The sequence below is a fragment of the Melopsittacus undulatus genome, chromosome 12 (assembly GCF_012275295.1).
Source record: "Melopsittacus undulatus isolate bMelUnd1 chromosome 12, bMelUnd1.mat.Z, whole genome shotgun sequence".
NCBI lineage: Eukaryota > Metazoa > Chordata > Aves > Psittaciformes > Psittaculidae > Melopsittacus > Melopsittacus undulatus.
In genome coordinates this window covers 2,433,233-2,457,238 of record NC_047538.1, presented here as the reverse complement: position 1 = coordinate 2,457,238, position 24,006 = coordinate 2,433,233, and the positions used below count along the sequence as shown (strand labels likewise).

At 43.6% G+C, this 24,006-nt stretch overlaps 1 protein-coding gene across 1 annotated transcript in view; it reads right to left on the bottom strand.

Annotated features, from left to right (window-relative positions):
* Window positions 1-233: 233 nt before the first annotated feature.
* Window positions 234-24,006, bottom strand: part of IFFO2 (intermediate filament family orphan 2) — a 36,967-nt gene continuing 13,194 nt past the window's right edge. The window contains exons 2-9 of the mRNA XM_034068578.1: window positions 12,029-12,089; window positions 11,644-11,739; window positions 9,223-9,363; window positions 7,601-7,743; window positions 4,384-4,504; window positions 2,060-2,149; window positions 1,288-1,418; window positions 234-550 (exon numbers count right to left, since the gene is read on the bottom strand). Of these exons, the coding sequence (XP_033924469.1) occupies window positions 445-550; window positions 1,288-1,418; window positions 2,060-2,149; window positions 4,384-4,504; window positions 7,601-7,743; window positions 9,223-9,363; window positions 11,644-11,739; window positions 12,029-12,089 (889 nt within the window). The 3' untranslated portion in view covers window positions 234-444. The remainder of the gene's footprint in view (window positions 551-1,287; window positions 1,419-2,059; window positions 2,150-4,383; window positions 4,505-7,600; window positions 7,744-9,222; window positions 9,364-11,643; window positions 11,740-12,028; window positions 12,090-24,006) is intronic.

The following is a 24,006-nucleotide window of genomic DNA, read 5'->3' as shown; positions in this document are numbered from 1 at the left end:
CATAAATGTCTCGGGTTCACTTCTCATTTTGCCAGCGTTCCTTTTGCCAATGGGTGCAGCAGTTCAATAATACCATGAGCTTCTTGGAACACCCAGAGCCTTTGCAGCACCATTCTCTGCTAACGGACTAGGATTTGTTGAAAGAATATTTTGTATAAAAACACCTGCTATTAATATTCCACTGGAGCTCAAAGTGGCTCAGCTTGGGGCAAAGGCACAATTAAAACACCATGTTTTCTTACAGGACTCTGCATTTACGATTTGTAGAACAATAGAAATTTACAGCACCAATCCTTGCGTGGGGTGGGGATGCGTGTAGGAATGAGTCCTTAGAAACCCTGTGTGAGGGCTTACGAGTCTTATTGTTATCTTCCCCCACATCAGTGTATTCTTTTATAATCGTTTCTTGTGTCTTCCCTTGCCCTGGAATGCTCCAGCTATGTATCAGGTGACCATGGGCTCCACATCCGTCTCTCTGTCCAACTCATCCTGAATTTCATCTGTGTTTCCTGAGTCGCTGCTGGCTACAGAGCTGGGAGATGGAGAATTTCTGCAGGGAAAGTCAGATAAAGGTTTAGACAAGGAATTAAATATCGATGACAGAAAGGGGGGAAAAATGAACCTTTGAAGAAAATGGTGGCTTTCACTTCCCAAAACACTTTTTTATGTACTTTATTAACATTAAACTTTGGGTTTATGGTAAATACCAGTAGTAAAACAGCCCACGTGCTGCCAACCCACTCCTGCCATCTCCTGTACAAACGTAAAGGCTGCCCTAGTTTTACTGATGAGGAAAAGGATGACGTACATCCTACAGAGAGTTTCATTATCCATAAGTATAAACTTTAAAACTCTACAAATGCTTATCACATCTTGTTCTTAAAGCCAGGATATGCACTGGGGGCAAGCAAGACCTAAGAAAGCCCCCTTATAGTATAGGGTCCTTAACACATGAGAAGGTTAAAACCCAAGTTCTCCGTATTAGCTCACAGTCAAGGTTTAATTTTGGCTTCTGTTTAAGAGTTCTACACCCATAATGTTAAGACTAAACATCCATCCAAATTAGAGATCCCTGGTTTTACCCTCAGCTGTTGAATCCTTTGAGCTGTTACTGTGTGTAGGAACACACAACAACTGTTACACAGTTTGTTTCTGACTGGTATTTGACTCTGAACAAAGCAACCTTACCCAAAGGACAAAATAACACTACTGCCTTTAAAACAACTGGCAGGAAACAAACCAAACCTCTCCAAGCAGCCCAGGCAGAATGGTGACATCTTATATTACCTGTCAGCTGAGCCTTTGATAAGCCTACGACAGGTTTCCATTTGGACATCCAGGCCCCTTTTCATACTACACATTTCCATGTATTCATGAAGGTGGCGATTCATGTCACTCTTGGCTGTGGCCAATTCCAGCTGTAAGAAATAGGAGAGAAAATTCAGCCTAAGGGGAGGTGGTAACAGCTTCTCCCAACTTCACTGCATTTATATATTGGTGGAGGTACTAAAGCTGTCCAGAGCCAAGCCAAAGCATCCACACCATTTATGTTTAACCTCAGTGTTGTAAACCATCAATTCATTCATCAGCTGATGAAGTGCAATTTAATCAGAGCTCAGCACTGGTTTTAAGCAGCCCTCAAGTTGTTTTTTTTCCTGCTGCTTAGCATCTTGTTTGTCAACACACAGTAATTAATGAAAGCATGTTCTAGGCAGGGCAGAGAATTGGAGAAGCTACAGCTGTTGTGTCTGGCAATCTCTGAGGCCACGTCTTGGAAAGCATTGCCAGTGTGACGGTGGGTATGCAAGGGGAGAAAGAGTAATAGTGCATTTTTGCTCTCTTTGTTCTGAAGGTTCTTTCTCCATCAGCTACAGATTTATGCTTACTCAGTAATAGTGCTGTCAGAGAATGGTATTTAGAAAAGAACCCCAAGGGTATGTCAGAGGAAAATCCCTTACACAGACAGACATTCCATCTTTCCTCTGTATATACTGGATCAGAACATTGTATGTTTTCATCCACTAGAAACAATTCCTATTGTCGTGAACCACTTCCTTACCTCTATCTGCCCTATTGTTTCCTGGTATTCCTTGTCTCTCGTTTTAAAAAAAGACTCTGTTTCGTGGATCAAGTTTCCCAGGTTTTCTTCCTACAGGGGAAAGGAGGACACAGAATTAGCAAGAATCTAACACGGAATTCAGGTTTTCTTGTCTAACCTGCTCAGAAATGGAGCTTGTGATGCTCTTTCATGCAAAAAGATTCTCCTCAATACATTTTTACACAGGCAGGGAATATTCTGCTTCTTAAAACACGCTTTTGTACAATGACCATGGCTTTGTACACACAAAGTCTCTGATCAAGGGACCTACAGACCAAGGCTCCAGCAATTAACATACATACACCCTGTGCTGCCAAAGAACTAAACCCATGGATTTTCCCTAAGCTTTCACTATCTGATCACATCTAGATTGCCATTGCTCTCCAGCCATGGAGCTTTGTTTTCCTTGCATTGACCATAGTGCTACTTCCAGCTTTGCTCTGGAACACCCATTTCCAATTGCATATTATTACTCTCAAGTCCCTTCAAGTTTCCATTAGCTCACACCTATGCTCTGCATGAATTGTTTCCTATTGAAATCTGTAACTGCTAGATAAAGCAAGCTCACTCCAGCCCACTACTGATGAAAACATGCAAGAACACATGCTGTCCCATAGGAAACATCCTGCCAGACAGCAGCTCCCATAACATCATCACTTTGGATTGTCAGTACAGTCTGGGCTACAAAACACACAGCCCTATTTCATGCTGTTACAAAGAGACTAAAGCAACATCACTGTTCTCTCTTTCACATTATTACCTATCTCCCTTTTCCAGGAAGAAAATGATCAATTTAATGCAACTGCACTGATGAGCATTAATTACGTTTCCATCCTCTGGTCATATCTGAGGCAGCTTTATCAGGATCATGCCTGGTATCAGCACCAGGGTATCCAGCCTATAGCTACAAGAATCATTCCACTTATCCTTTTATATGCAGAAGTGCTTTAAGGAGGAAGGTCATAAAAGAAGGTGGCTATGGCACCATGTAAGAACTTGAAAGGAATAAAGCCACTGGAAGGAAGATTCAGACATGTAAAGCACGATGTTAAAGACCAGGCACAGTCGGAGCAGTCTTTATTCTGAATCTCCATCTACAAGACAAATCTACCCTTTCCTTGTATAATTTTCATTTAGAAGGATTTAAGCTGCTTAAAACCTTTATAGAGTTTTTGCACGTAAGGCCTGAGTTCGGCAATATTCCTCTGATAGCTGTGCTTATACATGCACACATGGGTATATGCAAATCAATCTGTCACTAATTCCAGCACATGGCTGTACATTATCACTCTGCCACTCTCCCTGCTCAAAAGATGACATGTAGCTAAGCACACTGCTTTCTGCAGCCCTAGCACTTCTAAGTAATCTCTGCAGTTTCAGAGGATGCCAGATGATATACAAACGGGAAGACGTAACATTAACACACTCCTGGCAGTCAACACAAGACAATATTCAGGAGACTGCTGCCTCAGCATCTTCACACTACAGTGCTGATGGAAGGAGGCAGGATTATTTCTTACCTACTGCTGTTGTGCTGCTCGGTAATGAAATAATAGCATTGCATTTAAAGACTACCCGCACAAAGCCTGACCTTGGCATTTCAATCACTCTTCAGGCTTGTTTAAAAAGGCTCAGGAGTCACTGAATGAGGCAGCATGCAGCCATTAGCTTATTCAGTGTGGGATCTTAAGGATTAAAAGCAAGCTGTTTATTATCCACCAATGCCAGGAGAATCCTATTGACTAAGAAAATGGAAGCACAAGATTCACGGCTTCAGAAGATCCCTGGGGCCTTACGCAGTCCTGCAGCCACAGCTTGCTTGTGATGGGATATACATGCTTTAACCTCTTCCATAGGCCATACCGAGTTTATTTTCCTCCCCACTAAACTGTGACATCATGTGTGCTACGTGTACTCTTTTGACAATTAAAATGTGAATGATAACCTACAGAGATGCTGTGTAGAAGATACAGGGCTTGAGATATGACTGCTCAGGGTGACAGACCGTGTGATGCTCCTGTAACACCCAGACACATTGGATCTTTTGACACTCAGTGCTTTCAAATACCCAGTTTGAAGGAGCAGAAGAAATTGACAATAAACTGATTGCACACACTGAAAAGCAACCATAGAGAGAAATCACTAAGAGGATTTTTAAATCAAAGCAAGTTTGTGTGGCAAACTAGATCACCAGTTAAATAAGCAAAGGTTCAGATGGCTGAAAGCAGCTGAGGGGTACAGCTCCTGCAGAGAACAGTTTGAGAAAAGAAGGGAAATGAACTCACCTCTCCTTGGAGGTCAATGGAAGGATTGCAGTTTGTGAAGTCTTCCCAGAGCAGCAACGTTTCCTCATTCTCCTCCCATGTTAAACTATCGCAGTCATCATCAAAATCGAATGTCTCACGACTGTTAAGGGAACAGAAAAACCATTAGTGAAAACTGCTCCAGCCCCACTCCTCTAATTAATCACCCTCTAATTAATCATGAAAAAAGGGGCTATGAGAACCAAGTGAAGGAAACAATGCAGCATCTGAAAATCCTCACAGGTTTTACAAACAGGCTTTGCCACTGTCCAAGTCCCTCACTCCTGGGCTCTTTGCCACCCCCAAGCAGAATAAAAGCTCCTTGTTAACATCCCTGATGCCAGGCCACAGTCCTAGCTCTGTCCTCCAGATGGTGCTGCACATTAGTTTCCCCTGTTTGCAAAACCACAAAAATGTTTGAAACTATTCTTTTTATACATGGGAAAATGAGCCCAAACACATTGTGAGGAGTTTTACAAGAAACAGGCACCAGAAGCCTCCCTGCGGCTTTGCATGTTGAAGTTCAGCCAACATTTCCCCTGAAGCACTTAAAACCCATGATTCCCAAAAGTAACAACGAGGAAAAACTGAAGCCTCAAAGCAACATGCAGGTGAGCAGAAATACTCACTGTTGACTTGGACAAAGATACTACTACAGCCACTTAAGACAGAGAACAAACAGTGGCAAGAGTGGCCTTTAACCTTGTTATTTGGTTAAGCCCTTTTACTATGTTCTGTTGTGTAAGAAAGGAAAGTTTTAGAAGGCACTGAGTCCCTTTTGGTTTGAACAGCAGCAGAGCAGAACACCAGTAGCTGCTTCTTGTCCTTGCTAAGGAGGCCTGACAAAAACCTGAACTGGCTCCCAGAAGCAGCCTGCCCATTTCAGACTGATGCATTTTTATTACTTGAGCTCACTTCCTTTTAAGCAGATAACATCTTAGTCCGGAAGCAGAGGCCAATACTGTCTTCAGGAGGCTGAAGAGCTTGGCAAGAGACAGGCTCTTTGCCTGGGCTCAGCACGACTTTAAAAAGTCATTAAACCAAAAAACCCTATAAACTTGGACATACGGAATAGTGCCTTTTGCAACCCAACTTTTTCACATCGGTTCTTTTTTGCAAGAGCTATCCTTGTGGGAGAGCACAAAGGCTCCAATTCTGGCTGCTGCCTACTTCAGACACACACTGTACAAAGCTGACTGCATTTGGACTTTTTACTACTAAACACGTGAAGATCCAAGTTTGTAACAGCTACAATGCAAGTTGCTTTGTTTCTGTGAATGAGAGAAGCTCTTCAGCTGTGTATTTTCTACTTCACCAAGACCCCAAACCCAGACACAGAATCATAGAATAGTTAGGGTTGGAAAGGACCTTAAGACATCCTTAGAAAGGTACCATCCCCAATAAGCCACAAACCCTGTTCTACTTCAACATATCTGCAAGAGTCCTGCAGTGCTTTGTGCCATGTGTAATAGGACCAGGAGATAAGAACTTCATTAGCAGCACCAATTAAAACCAGGTATCACAGGCCAGGTTTAGGAACAAAACTAAAAGCTAGATGCAGTACAAACCTGGGAGCTCAATTTTAGCCTCTTGCTTTTCTAACACCTACACACGCTCTGCTGTCACACTGAGTTTCAGAGAAGTCAAAAATCTATTTATTACACTGAACATACACAAAAATCTATTTATTACACTGAATATTACTAAGGGCCTAAAGATACTCAAAACCAAAGTCCTAACAAGAGGAGTTACCCATGACTTTTGCAAGAAACATGCCCTCTGGAATGTGAAATTTGGGTGGAAAGAAAGACATTCCATGAACACAGAACTTTAGGGAACAGCTGATGACAGAAGAGGGGTTACTGCTTCCTGGAAAATTTCTTGTGTACTCCTACGTATGAAATACTGTCCTACATTGTGTGGGAAAGCACTGGGAATTATTCCCTCTGCAGGCACTGCAGGAGTTGGCAGAAGTCACTGCTATTCAATGCTAGGGAAGTCAGATCTACGGTGCTTGCTGGGGTTATTCTCTGCCAAAAGAAAACAGCAGAGACCCTCAAAAGCCTCACCAGGCTGTGGCCACCTCCATCACTTCTAGAACAGAAGGTAACAGCAGGGCACAGCACCAGCCAGCCTCCCGCACTGCCTGTGTGCCACCAAGGTGCAGAGTCTCTTCTCAGGTGCTACAGACTTCCAAAGACTCCAGTCTGGGAGTCTTTAGGCAAAATAAATGCCAGACCCTCCAGCTGGGAAGACTACATTCTGCAGGAAGATTCGCAACTGCTATAACTGATCTTCTGGACAGACCCACCACTACCATTTGCCTATAGCTCCACTGAAAAATCATGCAAAATACTAGAGAAGTTTGTAACTGCTTTGAACTGAGCTTTCAGTGACCTTCCCAAATTCCATCCAGCCCAAGCAGCAGTGAGGTTCTTTCCAAAACTCTAGAAATCTGATTTTCAGCCAAATATGCAGAATAGACTCATGTTTTGTACTTTTTTTATGGTGTTGCGTATTTCTTGGTTTGCTACTGTTATAACAGTACTGCATTGGAAACCTCTGTGCATTTCCAGTGTCTCCAGCATAGGAAGGACATGGAGATGTTGGAGCAAGTGCAGAGGAGACCACAAGGATGATCAGGGGCTGGAGCAGCTCTCATACAAAGACAGGCTGAGAACATCAGGGCTGTTCAGCCTGGAGACCTCATAGTAGCCTTCCAGTATCTGAAGGTGGCCTGTAGTAATAGGACAAGGGGTGATGGGTTCAAACTGAAACAGGGGAAGTTCAGGTTGGAGATAAGGCAGAAGCTCTTCCCTGTGAGGGTGCTGAGGCGCTGGCACAGGGTGCCCAGAGAAGCTGTGGCTGCCCCATCCCTGGCAGTGTTCAAGGCCAGGTCGGACACAGGGGCTTGGAGCAGCTGCTCCAGTGAAAGGGGTCCCTGCCCGTGGCAGGGGTTGGTATTGGATGATCTTAAGGTGCTTCCCAACCCAAACCATTCTATGATTCTATGATAAGAGCAGTAAAGGTGGATGTTTGTATTTTTTATATTCTCTACTTAAGGGAGGAACAAAAATCAGTTCACTTTATTTGAATTTCCAGAAAACCTCCAAGTATGTGGCAGCTCAAGTGTGCTGGGACTAAGTCTGCATTTCAGAACTAGCTTTCCTGATCCAGAACTAGCGTTCATGATACTCACAGCTGATTAAACATGCGCTTCATTTCATCTGTGATGTTCAAGGAGCAGCTGACCTCATCATCAGAGAACCTGCCATTGTCTCCATCCTGTTCAGAGAGGTCATCATCAGATGTGAGCTTGCGTTCTTTCTTCTTGGAAGCCACCTTAATTGGAGAGAAGAGCAGTAACTAGAAGGTTCAACTGAAGGTGCTGTGCCATGAGGGGCAGAAATAGAGACAGAGAGGCATTAGGTGTGAGCAGATATAACTGATCATCAGGTCCCAGGCAATTCAGGGCTTGCTCGTATTCAAGACAGGAATTGTATCTGTTAATGAGTGGTGAACACAGAGCACAAGGAAGCAGTTCAGAACAGGGAAGAGCAAAGCAAGCTGCAGGCTGCCAGACCTCTACAGATGTTCATCTGTTCACTGGCAACGGTCTGTGACTGACCAGAGAACATGCAGAGGTTAGAATGATACAGGGAGAAGCAGAAGCTGGCAGGAGTGCCCAGGCAGCAGGCTTGAGAGCAATGACAGAACTCTCCCTCTCTCCTGCCACCACCACAGGATTGAACCAACGCAAAAGAGAAGACAGGAAGCCTTTCTAGGTAGGCTTGATTTCAGGGTCATTCCCACCCCAGCAGCAGAGGCAGATTGCTAATCATCAGGTTGACAGAAGAAGGGTTAAAGTGACCCATGAAAATGCCTGGACAACCTCAAAGAAATGAAGTTCAGAAACATACAGAGAACTCAAGGGATGCCCCTGCAAAGGGTGCAGAGGATCACTTCTTCATCTGAGGACGGTGAACATGAAAGATATTCACAGATTGTGCCACAGAGTCACAAACACACAGTCAGTCCACTCCCAGCCTACTTTAGCTTTTCCTCTACTCAGCATATAAACCATTCCTTACTGGTATTGTTCTCCACGATGATCATTTTAACCACTGCATGCTTGACCAAAAGTGTGCTCTGCAGTTACCTTTGAGCAGAAAAACATGGCAGCTCTACTCAAAGACACACTTAGCTCAAAGTAGAAGGAAGCTTGATTAATCACAGTTGAGAGTGCAGCTGGGACAGAAGACCAGCTGCATCAGGAGTTACAGGTTTGCTCCACACAGAGCTGTAACTGCTTGCTTCTGGAGCAAATCACTTTCTTACTAGCACCAAGGAGCCACATTAGCTCAATGAAAGCAAGGGGAGTTTCTAATTCAAAGCAGTCATAGCTCACCATCACAGAAGTGTTATTTCTGGCCTTGGAGTTTGAGCCAGAAATAAGAACATTCAGACGACAGTTGTAAAAGCTTAAAACCCTTCACTTATGAAGGGAACAAATGTGAGGAAGCCATTTATACAAACCTACACCCTGTAATGCTTTTTTCCCTGCATTCGCTGTAGACTAGCATAAGATTAACAGTGTGCCTTAAAGGTCATCCCAAGGCTTCTTATTTTAAAGTCCCTACATGTTGTGCTCTTAATACTACAGAGAAGAGAGTGATATTCCGAGACTGAAAGAGAAGAAAATATGCCTGCACAGAGAAATGTCAAGAGAAGGCAAATGACCTGGAGCACACTCCTCAACACTGCTCCCTCCTGTCCCCTCACTCCTTGTCCTACCCTATGGAAAATTCATGGCCTAATCACCTGGAATATCTTGGAAACGTCTTCAGAGTTGCGCTGCTGCGCTACATCACACAGCTTGGCTGTGATATCGATTCGCCGACAGATGTCCATGTCCACCTTCATGGCCTTTTCTTGAATCTTTGTGTCCAGGTCTGTCATGGGCTGCAGGAAGGACAGTAGTGATTATCCTCTATTATTATACAGTTCAGGAAAGAAGAGATACCCCACAGTATCTCTCTAACCCCAGGGCATACCACTTTTACACAGTATTACATCTTGCTCTCCGGGAAAGGCAGTATATGGACAATCTAAATGGACTAGACAGCTAACAAATAACATATCTGAATCTAATAAACGTGCAGAGTGTTCTGTCACTGAAAAACCTACCCCACCCCAAAACAACTGCTAGATGTGGCAAAAGGCAAATTGTATGGGACGATAAAGCTTTAAAATGGAAGAGAAAAACCCTCTTGAGATTGCGCATAACAGAATAAAATCTAAGACCTGGGGAGTATGCAACAGTTCCCCTCCTTTCAGGCAGAAAAGCTGTGCCTGCAAGAGGAAGTTGCTTTTAAAACAGACCCCAGGTTACACAGCAACTTTATACATACCACAGAAACATGAAATCCAGACTGGATCTAAAGAGATCCGTGAAAACTTGTGACACATAAAACACTCCTCATGGCATCAACCTGGCTTCCAGCCTAGCAAAAATTCTATTTGAGAAATATCTTGTCTTACTTCACTCTGGGCAGTAATCATAAACATCATTTATATGAGATACTCCCACTCACACAGTACAGCTGGCTCCTTAGGAAGAAACATTAAAGCAAAAAGCATACTTTCCAGCCTAAACAAAACTTACTCTGCTAGAAAGTACCACTTCAATGGCCAGGCAATAATTCCTGTGTGACCAGAAAAGCAGAAACGCTCTTTGCAGAAGATGCTTAAATACTGAACCCCCTTTACAAGGGGAAAAGTTTGGGTTTAGGTTTTTTGGTTGGTTGGTGTATAGTTGGCTTTTGGTTTTAAGTCATTAGAAGAGTTCTTCTCCAGTTCCTGTCAACCACCTTTGGACACGCTAGAGATGTGTTTTATAAGCACACTGAGATAAAGAGGTCTTTAAACACTGACACACTCTTAAACACTCTCTCAGTTGATAGGTACCAGTGATTCTTACCCACAGGAAGGCAAGAGGCACATGCCAACATCTTGCATTTCTCTGCTCTAAATATTTAGACAGCGAGATTCAAAACAAGCCTTCTCACTGCTTTCCTTATGCTCTCCTCTCTTACAGGGTTTGCAAAGCCCAAAGCACACTTGAGAGCAAGCTGAGGAGGATGTTTGCCTTCATCACCACCCTTTTTGTACACATGGAGCACCTTTTCTTCCTCAGTGAAAACGCCATCACAGTGACACAACCCTAAAGAGCTTCTCCCTTTCACAGTGCCTCTAACCAAGCATGCCTGCTCTCGATTAAACACCAAACGAAGAGACAGCTAATTGCCCAATTTCACATGAACAGATCTAGTGGCCCTGAGAGGATGGATTTGACACCAGGGAGCAGGTTCTGCAGGTTTATATAAAGTCAGTAGGAAGCAATTCTATGCAAAATTACTGAATAAATAAGCATAATAGGATATATTCATTAGACAATTGGCATCTGCACTCCTTCAGTCTTGCAGAGAACAGCACCTAACTTAATGTTCACCTGGCTTATCTTCCTAGATACTTGCATGAATACACACTCTCAGTATGTCTAAGTGTAAGTATTCAAGGCCAGGTGCTCTATGGAAGGTGTCCCTGCTCGTGGCAGGGGTTGGAACTGGATGAGCTTTAAGGTCCTTTCCAACTCAAACCAGTCAAATTATCCAGTTGTAGCCTAAAAGATCCCAGCCTTGAAGTGAAGTCAGGATCTAATGAGATACAAGCCTTCCACCAAAAAGCAGCATAGGAAACAAAGCCAGATACTCGACCCAGTGATGCTCAGAGCTTTCCCAAAGGGAGCTGGGAAATACATAAAGTGTGCTCCCTTTCTGAACCCAACTCTCTCGTGTGACTCAGAGCAGAATCCCTCCTGTTAGCAGTACATGGTGCTGCTCAGTGACGAATCCTTCACCCTGACCTGTGAGTTCTCCAACATTTGTGGCATGGCTGCAGATGTGAATGCCAGCACTGCCAGCTGTGGAGAACAGGGAAGGGAGGGAAGAGTCCAGGTTATGGGCTAAGCAGCAAAGTTAATGCATCTCTACACAGACCAGACAGGAAGCAGGGGGCAGGGTGATCTGCCTGATGCATTAGATCATAAAGGCAGCCATAAATGCTAACTACAAAGCAGCACTCACTAAGACCATAACCTTTTTATGAATGAAGCCATTTGCATGACACACACATTTCACAAAGGCAGTGGGAGCTGGCCACTCTGCTCTCCAGTGTACTTACATCACTCATCAGACCCTTAAAGACCACAAGTTCTGCTTTCAGTCTTTCAATCTTTTCATTTAACTCCTCCTGCAGAGCTTCGGCTTCCTGTGCCTCCTGCAAGAGAAAGCACACAAAGAACTAAGGGCTAAGAGGTCAATATATGCTTCCTCACTTAACCTGAACAGGGCTGATAAGGCTTGTCACCACCCCAGGCTTCACTTTGTCAGACTTCAGCACCTCCCTGCTTCAGCTTCCAAACATTAACACTATTCTCTAGCTCAGAGCAATGCAGTCAGCTGCTTTAGCTAGAAGAAAGATTTTAAAAGACAAATTCAAGTTATTACCACCATCATAAAAGGCAGAGAAAACCTGTACTTTTCAGTACACACTGTTCAAAGCTTACCTCTCGTAAGGTTTCTACCATAGATTCCAGACTCATTCTTCTTGTGAATTCCTCTTCCCATCTGAAAGATAAGATTTGCAGGCAAAGTGTTAACTGGTTTTCCCCTCTCAAAATCACAAGTTTTCTGGTAGCTGTAGGATGATGACAGTTACTTGAAATGTAAAGCAGATGGTCCTTCACACTTGTACACCCTTAGAACAGGAACATTAAGTCTGTAGGAGACAAAAAGCTAAATCTACTTTCATTGGGATCACTACTCTTCCTGCTCTCCTATGCAATACTTGGTTGCAAATAAAGTGGGCCATTTTCAGTGCAAGAAAAATCAGCTGAAGGTAAATAATGTGAACCAGCAGCTGTACTATTCATCTGTTCAGTCCAATCAATTCATACCTTAATGTGCCTTTGAGATCAAAAGTCTCAATAGTCTACATGCCTCAATCATTTCCCAGCACCATCATTGCAATAAGGACTTAGAGAAGCATCCTTGAATGCAGGGAACACACACTTACTCTGCTGCAGTACTGAATGGGCAGAAGAAAAGGAGTTACAAACTGTGTAATTAAACCTCATACTATGAGCATCATTATATTTGAGTTCATTGTTGGATTAAGTGTAAAAACATCCAGCAGTTCCCCTTTTTCAACATCAAAACCCTTTAAGGAGCAAAAAGCACTATTTGACCATACTAACTCAAAAGCGAAACTCTTGAAAACATGATGACACCCATTCATATACACTGATATGGTTTGATTTGGGGAAAGTGAGGAAGTAAAACATGTGTCCCTCTTTATGAATGGGCAGTGGTGCCACATGACACTTGTCCTGTCTATTATAACAACAGGAATTACACCCCTGGAAGAGAAACTTTGGATACCACATGATGAAAAATAATCTCAGAGTCCCATCATGGTAATTCCTGTTGCCAGTTCAACACATATTATAGCCCAACTGAAAATGGGAAACCACGGCCCAGAAATCTATAAAATCAAAGGATTCTTACAAAAGCAAGGTTAAATCTGCTAAAATGCATCATTTCATCCTATTTTCAAGCCCACAAAGGAACCTGGGGATGGGTAGATTGCAGGATATTCCCACTGAGGCAGCTGGTTTGATGCATACGTAATCACTGTGCCACTCGATACACCTCCTCATTCCAAGTGCAAATTTAATCCCATCTGAAATGGAAGCCAGGGGGGACCATTTCAGCAGGAAGGATGCAGGCAGGAAAGGTGCTATTGCAGTTTGCTGTCTTCAGGAGCAATCACAGGCACCTGAAGGGGTTACATCTTAATGCAGCAGCAGCTCAGAGGAGCAGGGTGCCATGATGACATGCTGCCTACATCCACTCCTTCCTGCTATTGTGGGGCAGGAATCTCCAACATCATGGCATGTGGATTCCCTGTCATACAGTTTGACTTATGCAGGAAGCCTTGCGTGCATCTTCTTAGCAGCAACGATTTATTGCCAAGCAAAGGAAAATATTTAGGTTGAAATTTACATTTGTCATCAAATGTTTTAGCTCATATTTGCATTTCCTATTTGGTTTTTTCACTACTAATTACACATATTTCTATAAAAATAGTAACTGGATATTAAAATCTGGATAACAGATTTTAATATTAGAGGCAGCAAGGTGAAATTAAAGCAAATGGATTTGCAGCCTGGAAGATGGGCTCCTTCTGTTACAGGAGGAGTGTTGCATGACTTCAATCATTCCTCCTGCTCTCTCTGCCATCAGGCGGTCATTTAGGGCTGGAAGTCAAGCAGACACTGCAGAAATGGATACGCTGCTTCTCCAGGTTTGCACTGTTGCAATGAGGACGCCTGCCTTCATCCAGGTTTGCCTGCTGTACAATTTGCATCCTCACAGTGCATTCTGCAGAGGGAAAACATAACTGCGTGTTTTTACAGCCTCTGCCAAAAGCTAGGGAAAAGGATCAGCATTCCTCCCCAGCGGTCCAGCCCCGCTGGGCTGCTGCCAGAATTACACATCTCAAAGTCTGCTCAGACCCAGACCTTCCTCACCCTGCACAAATTCCAGGAGTGCCTTTTTCTTTTCCCCCCCTTTGTGCCATTTTGCAGCACAGTGATTTACGGCCCTCATTCCCTTCCATCACACTCGTGGTATCTTTAAGAGGAAAAGGATCACCTCTTTTTACACACATACAGACCCTCTCCACAATTCCTGTGTTGTTCATTATAAGAACAATAAAGCAAGGTCATTTTTAACCCGAAAGTTCCTGCCTAACAAAGAAGTTTGCACTGGATTGACATGAAGGTCCTGCTAGAAACATTCATATCACATTCTGAACCTCAGAACACATTTCTCCCACCCACCACCAAGCTGATTAACCTCATTTAACAGCTAAAAATGCCAATCTTACTTTCTCCTCACACGTAAACCTCGGGAGACTATTTGCAATGAAGAGAGGAAGGAAATGGACAGGAAGGTAGAGGATGACAATGGAGCATAGGATTAATTCTCCATTTCAACTTCCAAGGAAGTGAGATAATAGAAAGATTGCTCATTCATATGATCATCCTGTATTTGTTGTGACACACAGGGCTTTAAAAGGAACCTTGGCAGCTGTGCTACCTACTACACACTCCAGCAAACGCAGCAGTCAGGGTGCCACTGAGAAGGTGCTAACTATAGCTCTGACATCTTTCATATTCAGCACACTAAAATATTCTCCTGGTCAGTTACACTGGTCAATGTTTTTCTCTTTAGTTACCATCTAAAAGCAGAAGATGCTCTTCCAGAAGTCTTCCATAAATGCTCTTCCACCCAGCAGGCTGCGGGTGCCTCCTACTTCCTAGCAAACAGAACCAGTGATGCCACACTGCACACATGTCCATGAATGGGACCATGAAAGGGACCAGAACCTTCCTTCATCTCAAGGAAGAGGGGAGCACCACCTGATTATCACTTCTGCAGCACAAGGCAGAGCGGGCAGGTAGCTCCTCAGCTGGATAAGCATGGGAGAAGCAGCACAATGGGGACTGTAATCCCAAAAGGGAAATGACTGCACAGGCTGTAGGCTAAAAACCCAGCAGACCTCACATATTTGCTGCAGGGTATTACCCAGCCAGCTGCTCCTGCTGCTCTCAGATACACTGATTTCTTGGCTCAGATGCATCTATTGCATCCCAAAAATCTATTTTCTGACCCACGGTGCCATCTAAATTTACCAGATTTGTTTCTTGTTTTACTTTATTTCTTTAACACCAGTAATACAGATTTCAAATCTAACCAAGCTTTTTTCCTTCTTTCCCATCTTCCAAGAAAGTTTTAGTTCCAACCCACCCCCCAAATAAAGGGATTTTAGAAGCTATGGATCTATTCCCCTTTTACCAGATGTGACACATTACATTCCAGCAGCATTCAGTCATTGCAGCTTCAGGCCCCAAACTACTTCTGCAGTCGTGTCTTACATAGCTTAAAGGAGAACAAAGGCTGCTGGCTTTCTTTAACGGGAATAGCTACATTACAGGGATATTAGACAAACAAAACACATGAATAGTCAGCTGGGATTAGCACAGCTTAAAGCAGTGTTCTTGTAAAGCTGAGTCACACCACAAACTTGTGTGTTTCCTTTGAAACTAGAAGAGTAGCTACCAGTTCACCCACACTAACATCAGCCCCTGCACCCAAGAAAGCCCATGGAGACATCCCAGGAACTGGATAATGTCACTTAAAAGCTTCTCTTAAGTTTTCAGGCCTAACATTCATGAAATTAAACTAAGCTTGTTGACATAAAAAGCTTCGGGCCACCTTCCCACTCCCTGAATACCTGCATTGATTTCTTTCTCCTTTCCCTGGGCCAAGACAAGCTCAGGAACAGCGACCAGTGAAGAGAAGCACCCACAGCAGCAATTCATAAAACCTCTTTGGAAAAGAACATTAGTTTTAGGGAAGTTTTCTCAGTAGGTTCCTTTCCATCCCAGGATTTTTAGGTGGGAGTACAGTATTACTTAGACAAGAAAACATGCTTACAAAATACACCAGCATAAACACAGTGGTTTAAGTGTGTTTTTGCTCAAGGTAGAAAGGCACAAGTAGAGCAGTTAATGATGCCTGATGGTATCAACGACATTAAAAGTACCCTCCCCTCAAGAAAGCAACTATTCCTCAAGTAGCACTGAATGACAAAATTATTTTTTCCATAAGGAAAACTCTTTAGGAGGGAAGCCAAGATCCTTCTTCCTGGGAGTTTTGTACAGCCATGCTGAGGAAAAAACCCACCAAAGAGAACAACAGAAAACAGTTACCGTGCTCCAAGCTTCTTCCCTGCCCTTCTCTCAGGTACCAACTCCAAAGCTGGAGCATCTTCCCACCAGTTTATGGGGACAAGAGCAGCAGCAGAAAGGAAAACCTAATAGTTTACAAGTGCATCAGTCCACAAAAGGAAACTAAATTGTTACTTTCAACAATGGCTATAAAATGCCCATTAAATTATTGACAGTAATTCCTGAAAACAAAGCCCCTGAAGAGACCATCAGCACTACTACAGGGAACAGAGTAACTGTTTCTTCCTGCATGCTAAAACACCACTATTCCACTTTTGGCACAAGGTGCACCCAGCCTTGCTCATATGTTGGACATGAAGCATCTAAGATGCTTTCTCTGATGTACCACACCTGCAAGAGGATGGAATAAAACACCCATGCTATGGCAGGGCCAAGTAATGACATGTCCAGAGCTGCCCACTCCTGCTCCTTTGTGGCAACACTGCTTGCTCTTTGTGCATGTTGGGATCGTTCTGACGCCCATACATTGTTTACAGGAACCCCAAATGGCAAAGCTGGCCAGCGCTGGCATGAGATTTAACACTTAGCATGCACCAGCCTAACCGATTTAATCACTTTGCATTACTCATGGTTGTTACACGCCACCTCTCATGTGGGTCTGCAGTAACATGCCCACTAATCCCCTTCTCCAACACCTAGATAATAACTATCAACATTACAGTTTGTAACTCTGGTTATTATACACTGATTTCATTCGAATTGACTTAACGGCCCAGATGTCCAAACTTGGATTCCCATACAAAAGGATCCAGAGCCTAATCCTGTGATCTGCCAAAACAAAATCTGAGCAGGGTGTGCTGTTTGAGAGCTAAGCAGTGTGATAGTTTGGGATAAGAAAGCATCATGTTCAAGACTTTCTGGACAGATATCATATAGAAGTAAAGAACACCATGTTGGAAGGGATCTCAAGGATCACCTGGGCCAACCTTTCTAAGCAAAGGTACAGAGAAACCTTCACAATACTGCAGCATCAGTCTCCATTGAACCATTTGCAATGATATTTCTTAATTGAAAGAAGAACCTGCATCTACAATCTCACTAAAACATTTCCAAGACCGGAATGGCAGTTTGGGAATATAAATACAAATAGCTGCCTGCATGTTTTCATTAGCTTAAAAGAACCAGACCATGCAAGATGGATTTCATTTAACAACTCCATGAAACCTTTATTTTGTTAAGCAAACAAAATCATAGAATCCATTCTCTCTGCTTTTAAAATCCTTGCTTAAGAGATCATTTTCATGTCCAGGCTTAGTTTAGCACTATATTAAATCTAAGATTGCATTAATTTGCTTATTCACAAATGCCACCTCTTGTTTCAGTGAGCATTTTTAAGACGCTCTAATAGAGGGATTCTCCCAGACGATCTCAAGCACAGACCATTTTGATCCCACATGCCCTGACTTCTTACTGAAGCAAATTAAATGTTAGTTGATGGGCTCCATGTAAAACCTATTAATTTAATGGGAATGTCTGATTCCATTAAAGCCTGGCTGTAACACAGCAGCACTTGAATGAAGTCATGGTTCTTGCCTGTTGCAAGCAACATCCTCTCCACAGATTCTCCTTGCTACAAGTCAGCCACCGCAGCATCACATTTACCAAACATCAGAGCAAGGGAGAAGTTTGTATCCTTGAACCTCTAGCAATGGTCTAGATGATACAGGAAAAGTCACTGCATAGCACTGTTAATACTTAGGTGTTTCATTATAAAGGAACATTATAAAGGAGAGTTAATATTAAAGTCCTATTCCAGACTTGTGCTCTGCTTAAAACAGCATGCAGACCTTTGAACAGCAGCAATTGCTTGTGAGGGGAATTACTAAAAGGACTCACTATACAGAAAACCATTGTATAATTATGTCTCCTGATTACACACACCTAAAAAGATGCTCCAGCCTGTTACTGCAACCACAATAAAAATCACCTGCAAGTTCATTTGTGTTTTGTTCCTGACCACACGAGGTGTTTCAACAAAAGCCATGCATAATGTCACAAGAGTTCAACAACATCAAGTAAAAGCAACAGCCAGGCCTGCATTCCTTTAGAGAGAAAATTATGGTGCTTTTAATACACAGCAGGAGATTCTACATATAATTGAGCAATATTCACAGCAACATTAAACACATTCTCAGCTCCATAGCTAGGAGTCAATACACCCCTGCAGCACTTATTCTTGGAAACAACACTGCACTAAAAAGCCAGTTTTAAATCTAACGTGTATTTTGATACTTGGATAAGCTCTGGACCTTCACTTGCACTTGCACCCAGCCCCAAACACAGAAGTCCATTAACAAAGACACAAGATACTTACTCAGGGAGGTGTAACACAGCACATGAGGTTGCTGTTGCGGGTTTTCACTGTATTTTATACATCTTCCTGATAGAGAAAGCACTTAAAAGCTCTCCTGTCCTTGAAGGAGGGCACTACCTATCACAAAGTTCAGTTCTTTTCAATCTCACAGCTAGGCAAGTGAAAGAAAAACAGAAATAAATCCTTGGAAGTCTTCCACTTCCCAGTGCATCCAAGGCTATTCATACCAATAAGTCTATTTCCACATCACACAGTAGCAAATTCACTTGAAATAGGGCTGCCTTAAAAGAAATAATGGGTTGTTTTTTTCCCCACCATAAGTAGACTGAGAAATAGGGTAAAATAGCTTAAGCCATCAAGCTCAGTGCAGCCCAGCTTTCACTTTAAGCAAGGCCAAGTTCAGATATGTCTGGATGTCTAACTGCTCTCAGCTGAAGAACTTGGATTCAGCTTGTCCTCAGAACATGAAGGTGTCAGAGCTCTGAACTGAGTAAGTGCTATGTGAAGAAGTCTTTTCCCTTGTGTTTATGATCTAACCAACATCCTGGTTTCTAAGCCCTTCTCAAGGCCTGGGTCCAGAACTTCTGAAAGTAGGTAAGCTGTAAGTTACTTTGATTGGAAAGAAAAGCTTTGTACAGCATCCTTTTTCCCCACGTGCTCTAAACCCCTTTTATATTCTCCTGAAGACAAAGACGAGACCCGTGACAACATACCCAAACCTGCAGATCACTGACCTGCCTATCCTGCAGCTCCAAATGATTTTGAACACCATTTAACAGCTTAAATCCATGAGAAGTGTTGCAAGCGTAACTCAATGGCCAGGAGTGCAGCTTTCTGAAAAGAACCTGATCAGGTTAGGTAATTCTTTTTGGTGCTTCATGCAAGCCCACGGCATGCTCAAGCATATGGAAATCCTAACTGCTTGGGAGGAACAGAGCTTTTACACTTTAAGGAGCAAAAGCATAAGTGGCACCTGTCTGTCCAACCTTTATAACGTATCCATACTCCAGAAGCAGGGTATAATTCAAACCCCATTTTATCAGTAGTGTCCTTCACACCTCAAACCATCAAGCTGATCTCAGGAACATAACTGCAAGCAAAGGAACCATTTCTGGTTAGTCAGACACTGTTTCAGCTGGTAAGATACCGTCAGATAGTAAGCTCTTAGAGCAAGACTTATGATGTAATTCATGATACAGTAACTGCTACAGAAGGTGAACTAAACCCTGCTTTCCATAGCCTCCTCAGCTTGGCAGTGTGTCACCACAGTTTCACAAACCTGTGCCCAACCTGTCCCAGCAACCAAAGACACAAGCAATAGTAGTTCAGGCTGGATGTACTCCTCAGCAGAGGTGGGCACTCACAAGCTGCAGTCAAGTCTGCAGGCAGAATTCAAGCTGGTTGTATTCCCCTCAGCACCAGCAACTCAAATTCATTTTTCACTGCTGTCAGACTCTTCATAAGCCCTGAACAAATACATAGCTCTTAAGCATGAACAAATAATTCTGCAGTGTGGATCTACTGCAGTTTTTGACAGCTGAAATGCAGCTCTTGGGTGGGTGCAGCAGACCCCGGGGAAGAGAAGAGGGATTTGGGCAGTAACATGAGAAAGCACAATGAGAAGCCTGCCTGCCTGCCTGCCTTCCATTTCCCAGCCAGCTTACCCAGAACTGTTTCTAACAAAAGAGCCTTGTGGAAGAAAGGCAACTCAGGCAAACACAAGGCCCACAAGTGGGATTGCTTTGGCAGGGGTTAAGGATTGACTCTGCAATAAAGGAAAAGCAGCCAAGACTACAAGGTAAGGACAAAACAGTCTACAATTAGAAAAAGACCAATAGCTCCAGACTAGGCAAGTGAAGACAGAGAAAGATGTGCAACACAGAAGAGAACAGCTCAAAAGCCTACCTCTAAGGAAGTTCCCCACTGCAAAGAGGAAATGTCATGATGACCTTTAAGCTTCCAGTTACTTAGCTTTATTGAGACAGTCTTCAGCTATCAGAAACACATCATAGACACAAGAGCTGCAAAACAACTGAATTAGCAAAGATATCAACTTCTAGCAAGCTGCCCTTTGGCATTAAGACAGGCAGCCACTATTCCCTACGCCAACAGGATACCCAATTTGAGCAGTTCGTCTGAATTCAGCCCACTGCTGGGGAGCAGGACCAACCAGTGCCACGTCTCTGTGCCTCCAGGGTACCTGCAGTGACATTTTGTTCTGAAAGGAAATGTCAGACAGACAGTTTGCTTGACAAGTCAGCTATGATTCCAGGAACATGATACAGCCCACGCATGGCATAGTAAATATGGTTGGGTTTAACTACAGAACATCTGATAATATTCATACCCAAACACCCATTTGACATATATCAACACAGAATGACACTTTTGGCAAGACGAGAATCAGAGCACTGCATTTTGTACTTCTATTTAGCTCAACTGTGCAGAATTGAATCATCTTTATCACTACTTTCTTGTAGCCTTGGTAGCTACTACTTCAACCTTCCTAGGCCAATGCTCAGATTCTCAGTTCTCTTCCTCTGGTATCAGTTAAATCTGAGGCGTTTCCCCCATTTTGTAGGTATATCCGCTGATTTTTTCCCTTTCTTTCTATATATTTCTACTAACAATAAAAAGGAAATTGACGGAGATGGACACATCCTGATTGCACTATACTGGGTAACAGCACCACATTTCCAAGGCTGTTTCCCATGCTGCCATTCTTATTTACTTCTCACAGGTCTCACGGCACCAGCAACCCACCAACCAGCACTACCACAAAACAAAGAGGACTCAAGCAACTAATAAACTGGGAAGAAATATCCCATTCTTATAGAGATCAGACTAAGAGTTGCAAAAGCCACTGTCCTGTAAGCTCAATTTTAGCTCACAGTTGAATCCGTGCTCACGTCAGTCGTGTCTGATCAAACTGTCCTCTAGCAAACAGCAGCACTATACTCACTTGTGCACATTATTATGACAAACAAACCCTTATCTCCCTTGCCACTGAGGTGTACAGAAGAGCTCTGCATTCTCTAGGCCTGCAGAAGGCAACTGCAAGCACAGCTTATGAAACAACCAAGGCAAAGAACATTACATTCCTGTAAAACCATTGTCATTGCTGCAGATAAAGTAATTACTCTGACTCATTCTGAAGCAGGTAATCTGAAAAGCACAGGATTACATTACTGCATAGTGCTGCTGGCTACAAGTTAATTATCAAATCCTGAATTCCCATGTAAGGAAATCTCTAGCAAACATAAGCACCCACAAACCTCACACATTAGAGACAGCTGATCACGTATATACATTTATTTCACAGCTCTGCCTATCGACAAGCTGCGGGTTTATGCTCTTTAGTATGTTATGCATTCAGGTGTTTTGTCCTAGCACTTTGCCACAGCCATATGGATATAACTGCTGTGAAATTCATTCAAGCTAATGGCCATACTCTCTGAAGAAAACATTACTGAAATACAGTGAAGATGCTATAAAGAGAGAGAATAGAACAAAGACTGAGCCTGAAGAGAAGCACCAACTTAAGTCAAGTATTCTTATTATTAGTTTTTCTCTTCCTTCAAAAGTCAAAACCCTGCCTATTTTCTACTCCTCCTAAGGAACTCCTTTATTACCCACCTCTGGCGTGACGGGGGGGTTACATTGCTTATGTGGGTCTGACACACATGAACAATCTGAGCAAATGAGAAGCAGAAGTTTGACATCTTTCAGTAGTTTCTTTACTAACCCTGCAATAACAAGGCAGGAAGCAGTAGCCCATCCAGTACTTTTAAGTCATATTGTAATGATCGCATAGACTATTCATCATCTGGGATTCTTTTGGTCAACATACAGAAATAGGCTGGGACATGGGCTAACATGAGAAACTTGTACAATCCGTGTCTCCTGCACCAAAAAGGTCAAAACAAGCTTTCAGAGACCCTGCACAGACAAAGGGGAGGCTGCACGAGGAGAGCTGTGGAACACAGCACGCTATTATCCCGGTGTCCCAGTAAAGCCATGTGATTCCTTTGGACAGCTCACCGCCAACATCCACAGCGTTACAGAACTAAATACAGGCTCCAGCAGACCAGAACAGCACGAGAAAAATGTCTTCTGCAAATTGCAGCCCAGGTTGTTTATAAGGGAGCTACCAACAGACCTTCACTGCTCGGTTTCAGCAACCAAACTGCACAATGAGAAGGGGTTATTATAACTGAGTCATGTAATAATCACAGAAAAATCCATCCATTGTTTAGGGAAACTTAAACCTTGCCTCATGCTCTTCATTTAATCAAATGTATTTCAAGAATAAGCACAAGCATGTCTGTCCCGGAATCTGAAGCTTTACTAGCTTAAAAGAAATCAAAGAATTATTTAGCTTGAAAAACACCTTTAAGATTATCAAGTTCACCATTAACAGAACAGTTTTAATAGTTGGCTAAGATGCAAGACTACTGACATGGGTACTTTAGGAGAAAACTTCCAAGCCATTGTAAACTGCACATTAGGTTAAGCAAATGTTTATAATACCTAAGTTTTCTGCAGCCTGCCACCAAGCATGACTTCCAATCCATCTATGCTGAAGACTTAATCCTAGAATGATGGGGGTTGGAAGGGACCTTAAAGCTCCTCCAGCTCCAACCCCTGCCACGGGCAGGGACCCCTTCCACTGGAGCAGCTGCTCCAAGTCCCTGTGTCCAACCTGGCCTTGAACACTGCCAGGGATGGGGCAGCCACAGCTTCTCTGGGCACCCTGTGCCAGCACCTCAGCACCCTCACAGGGAAGAGCTTGTGCCTAAGAGCTCATCTCAGTCTCCCCTCTCTTGGGCAGGTTCAAGCCATTCCCCTTGGCCTGTCCCTACAGGCCCTTGTCCCAAGCCCCTCTCCAGCTTTCCTGCAGCCCCTTTAGGCACTGGAGCTGCTCTCAGGTCTCCCCTTCAGGAGCCTTCTCTTGTCCAGGCTGCCCCAGCCCAGCTCTCTCAGCCTGGCTCCAGAGCAGAGCTGCTCCAGCCCTCGCAGCATCTCCATGGCCTCCTCTGGCCTCGCTCCAACAGCTCCATGTCCCTCTTGTGCTGCTGCCCCAGAGCTGGGTCAAGGCTGCAGGGGGGGTCTCCCCAGAGCCCAGCAGAGGGGCAGGATCCCCTCCCTGAGCTGCTGCTCACACTCTGGGGGTGCAGCCCAGCACACGGGGGGGTTCTGGGCTCAAGCACTCACTGAAGCCGGGTCATGGGGAGCTTCTCATTGATCAACACCCCCAAGTGCTTCTCCCCAGGACTGCTCTCTCTGTGATCTAACCCTGATACACTGTGGTCTCTCAAGCAAGGGATTCCCATCCTGTTTCTCTGCTCCCTTG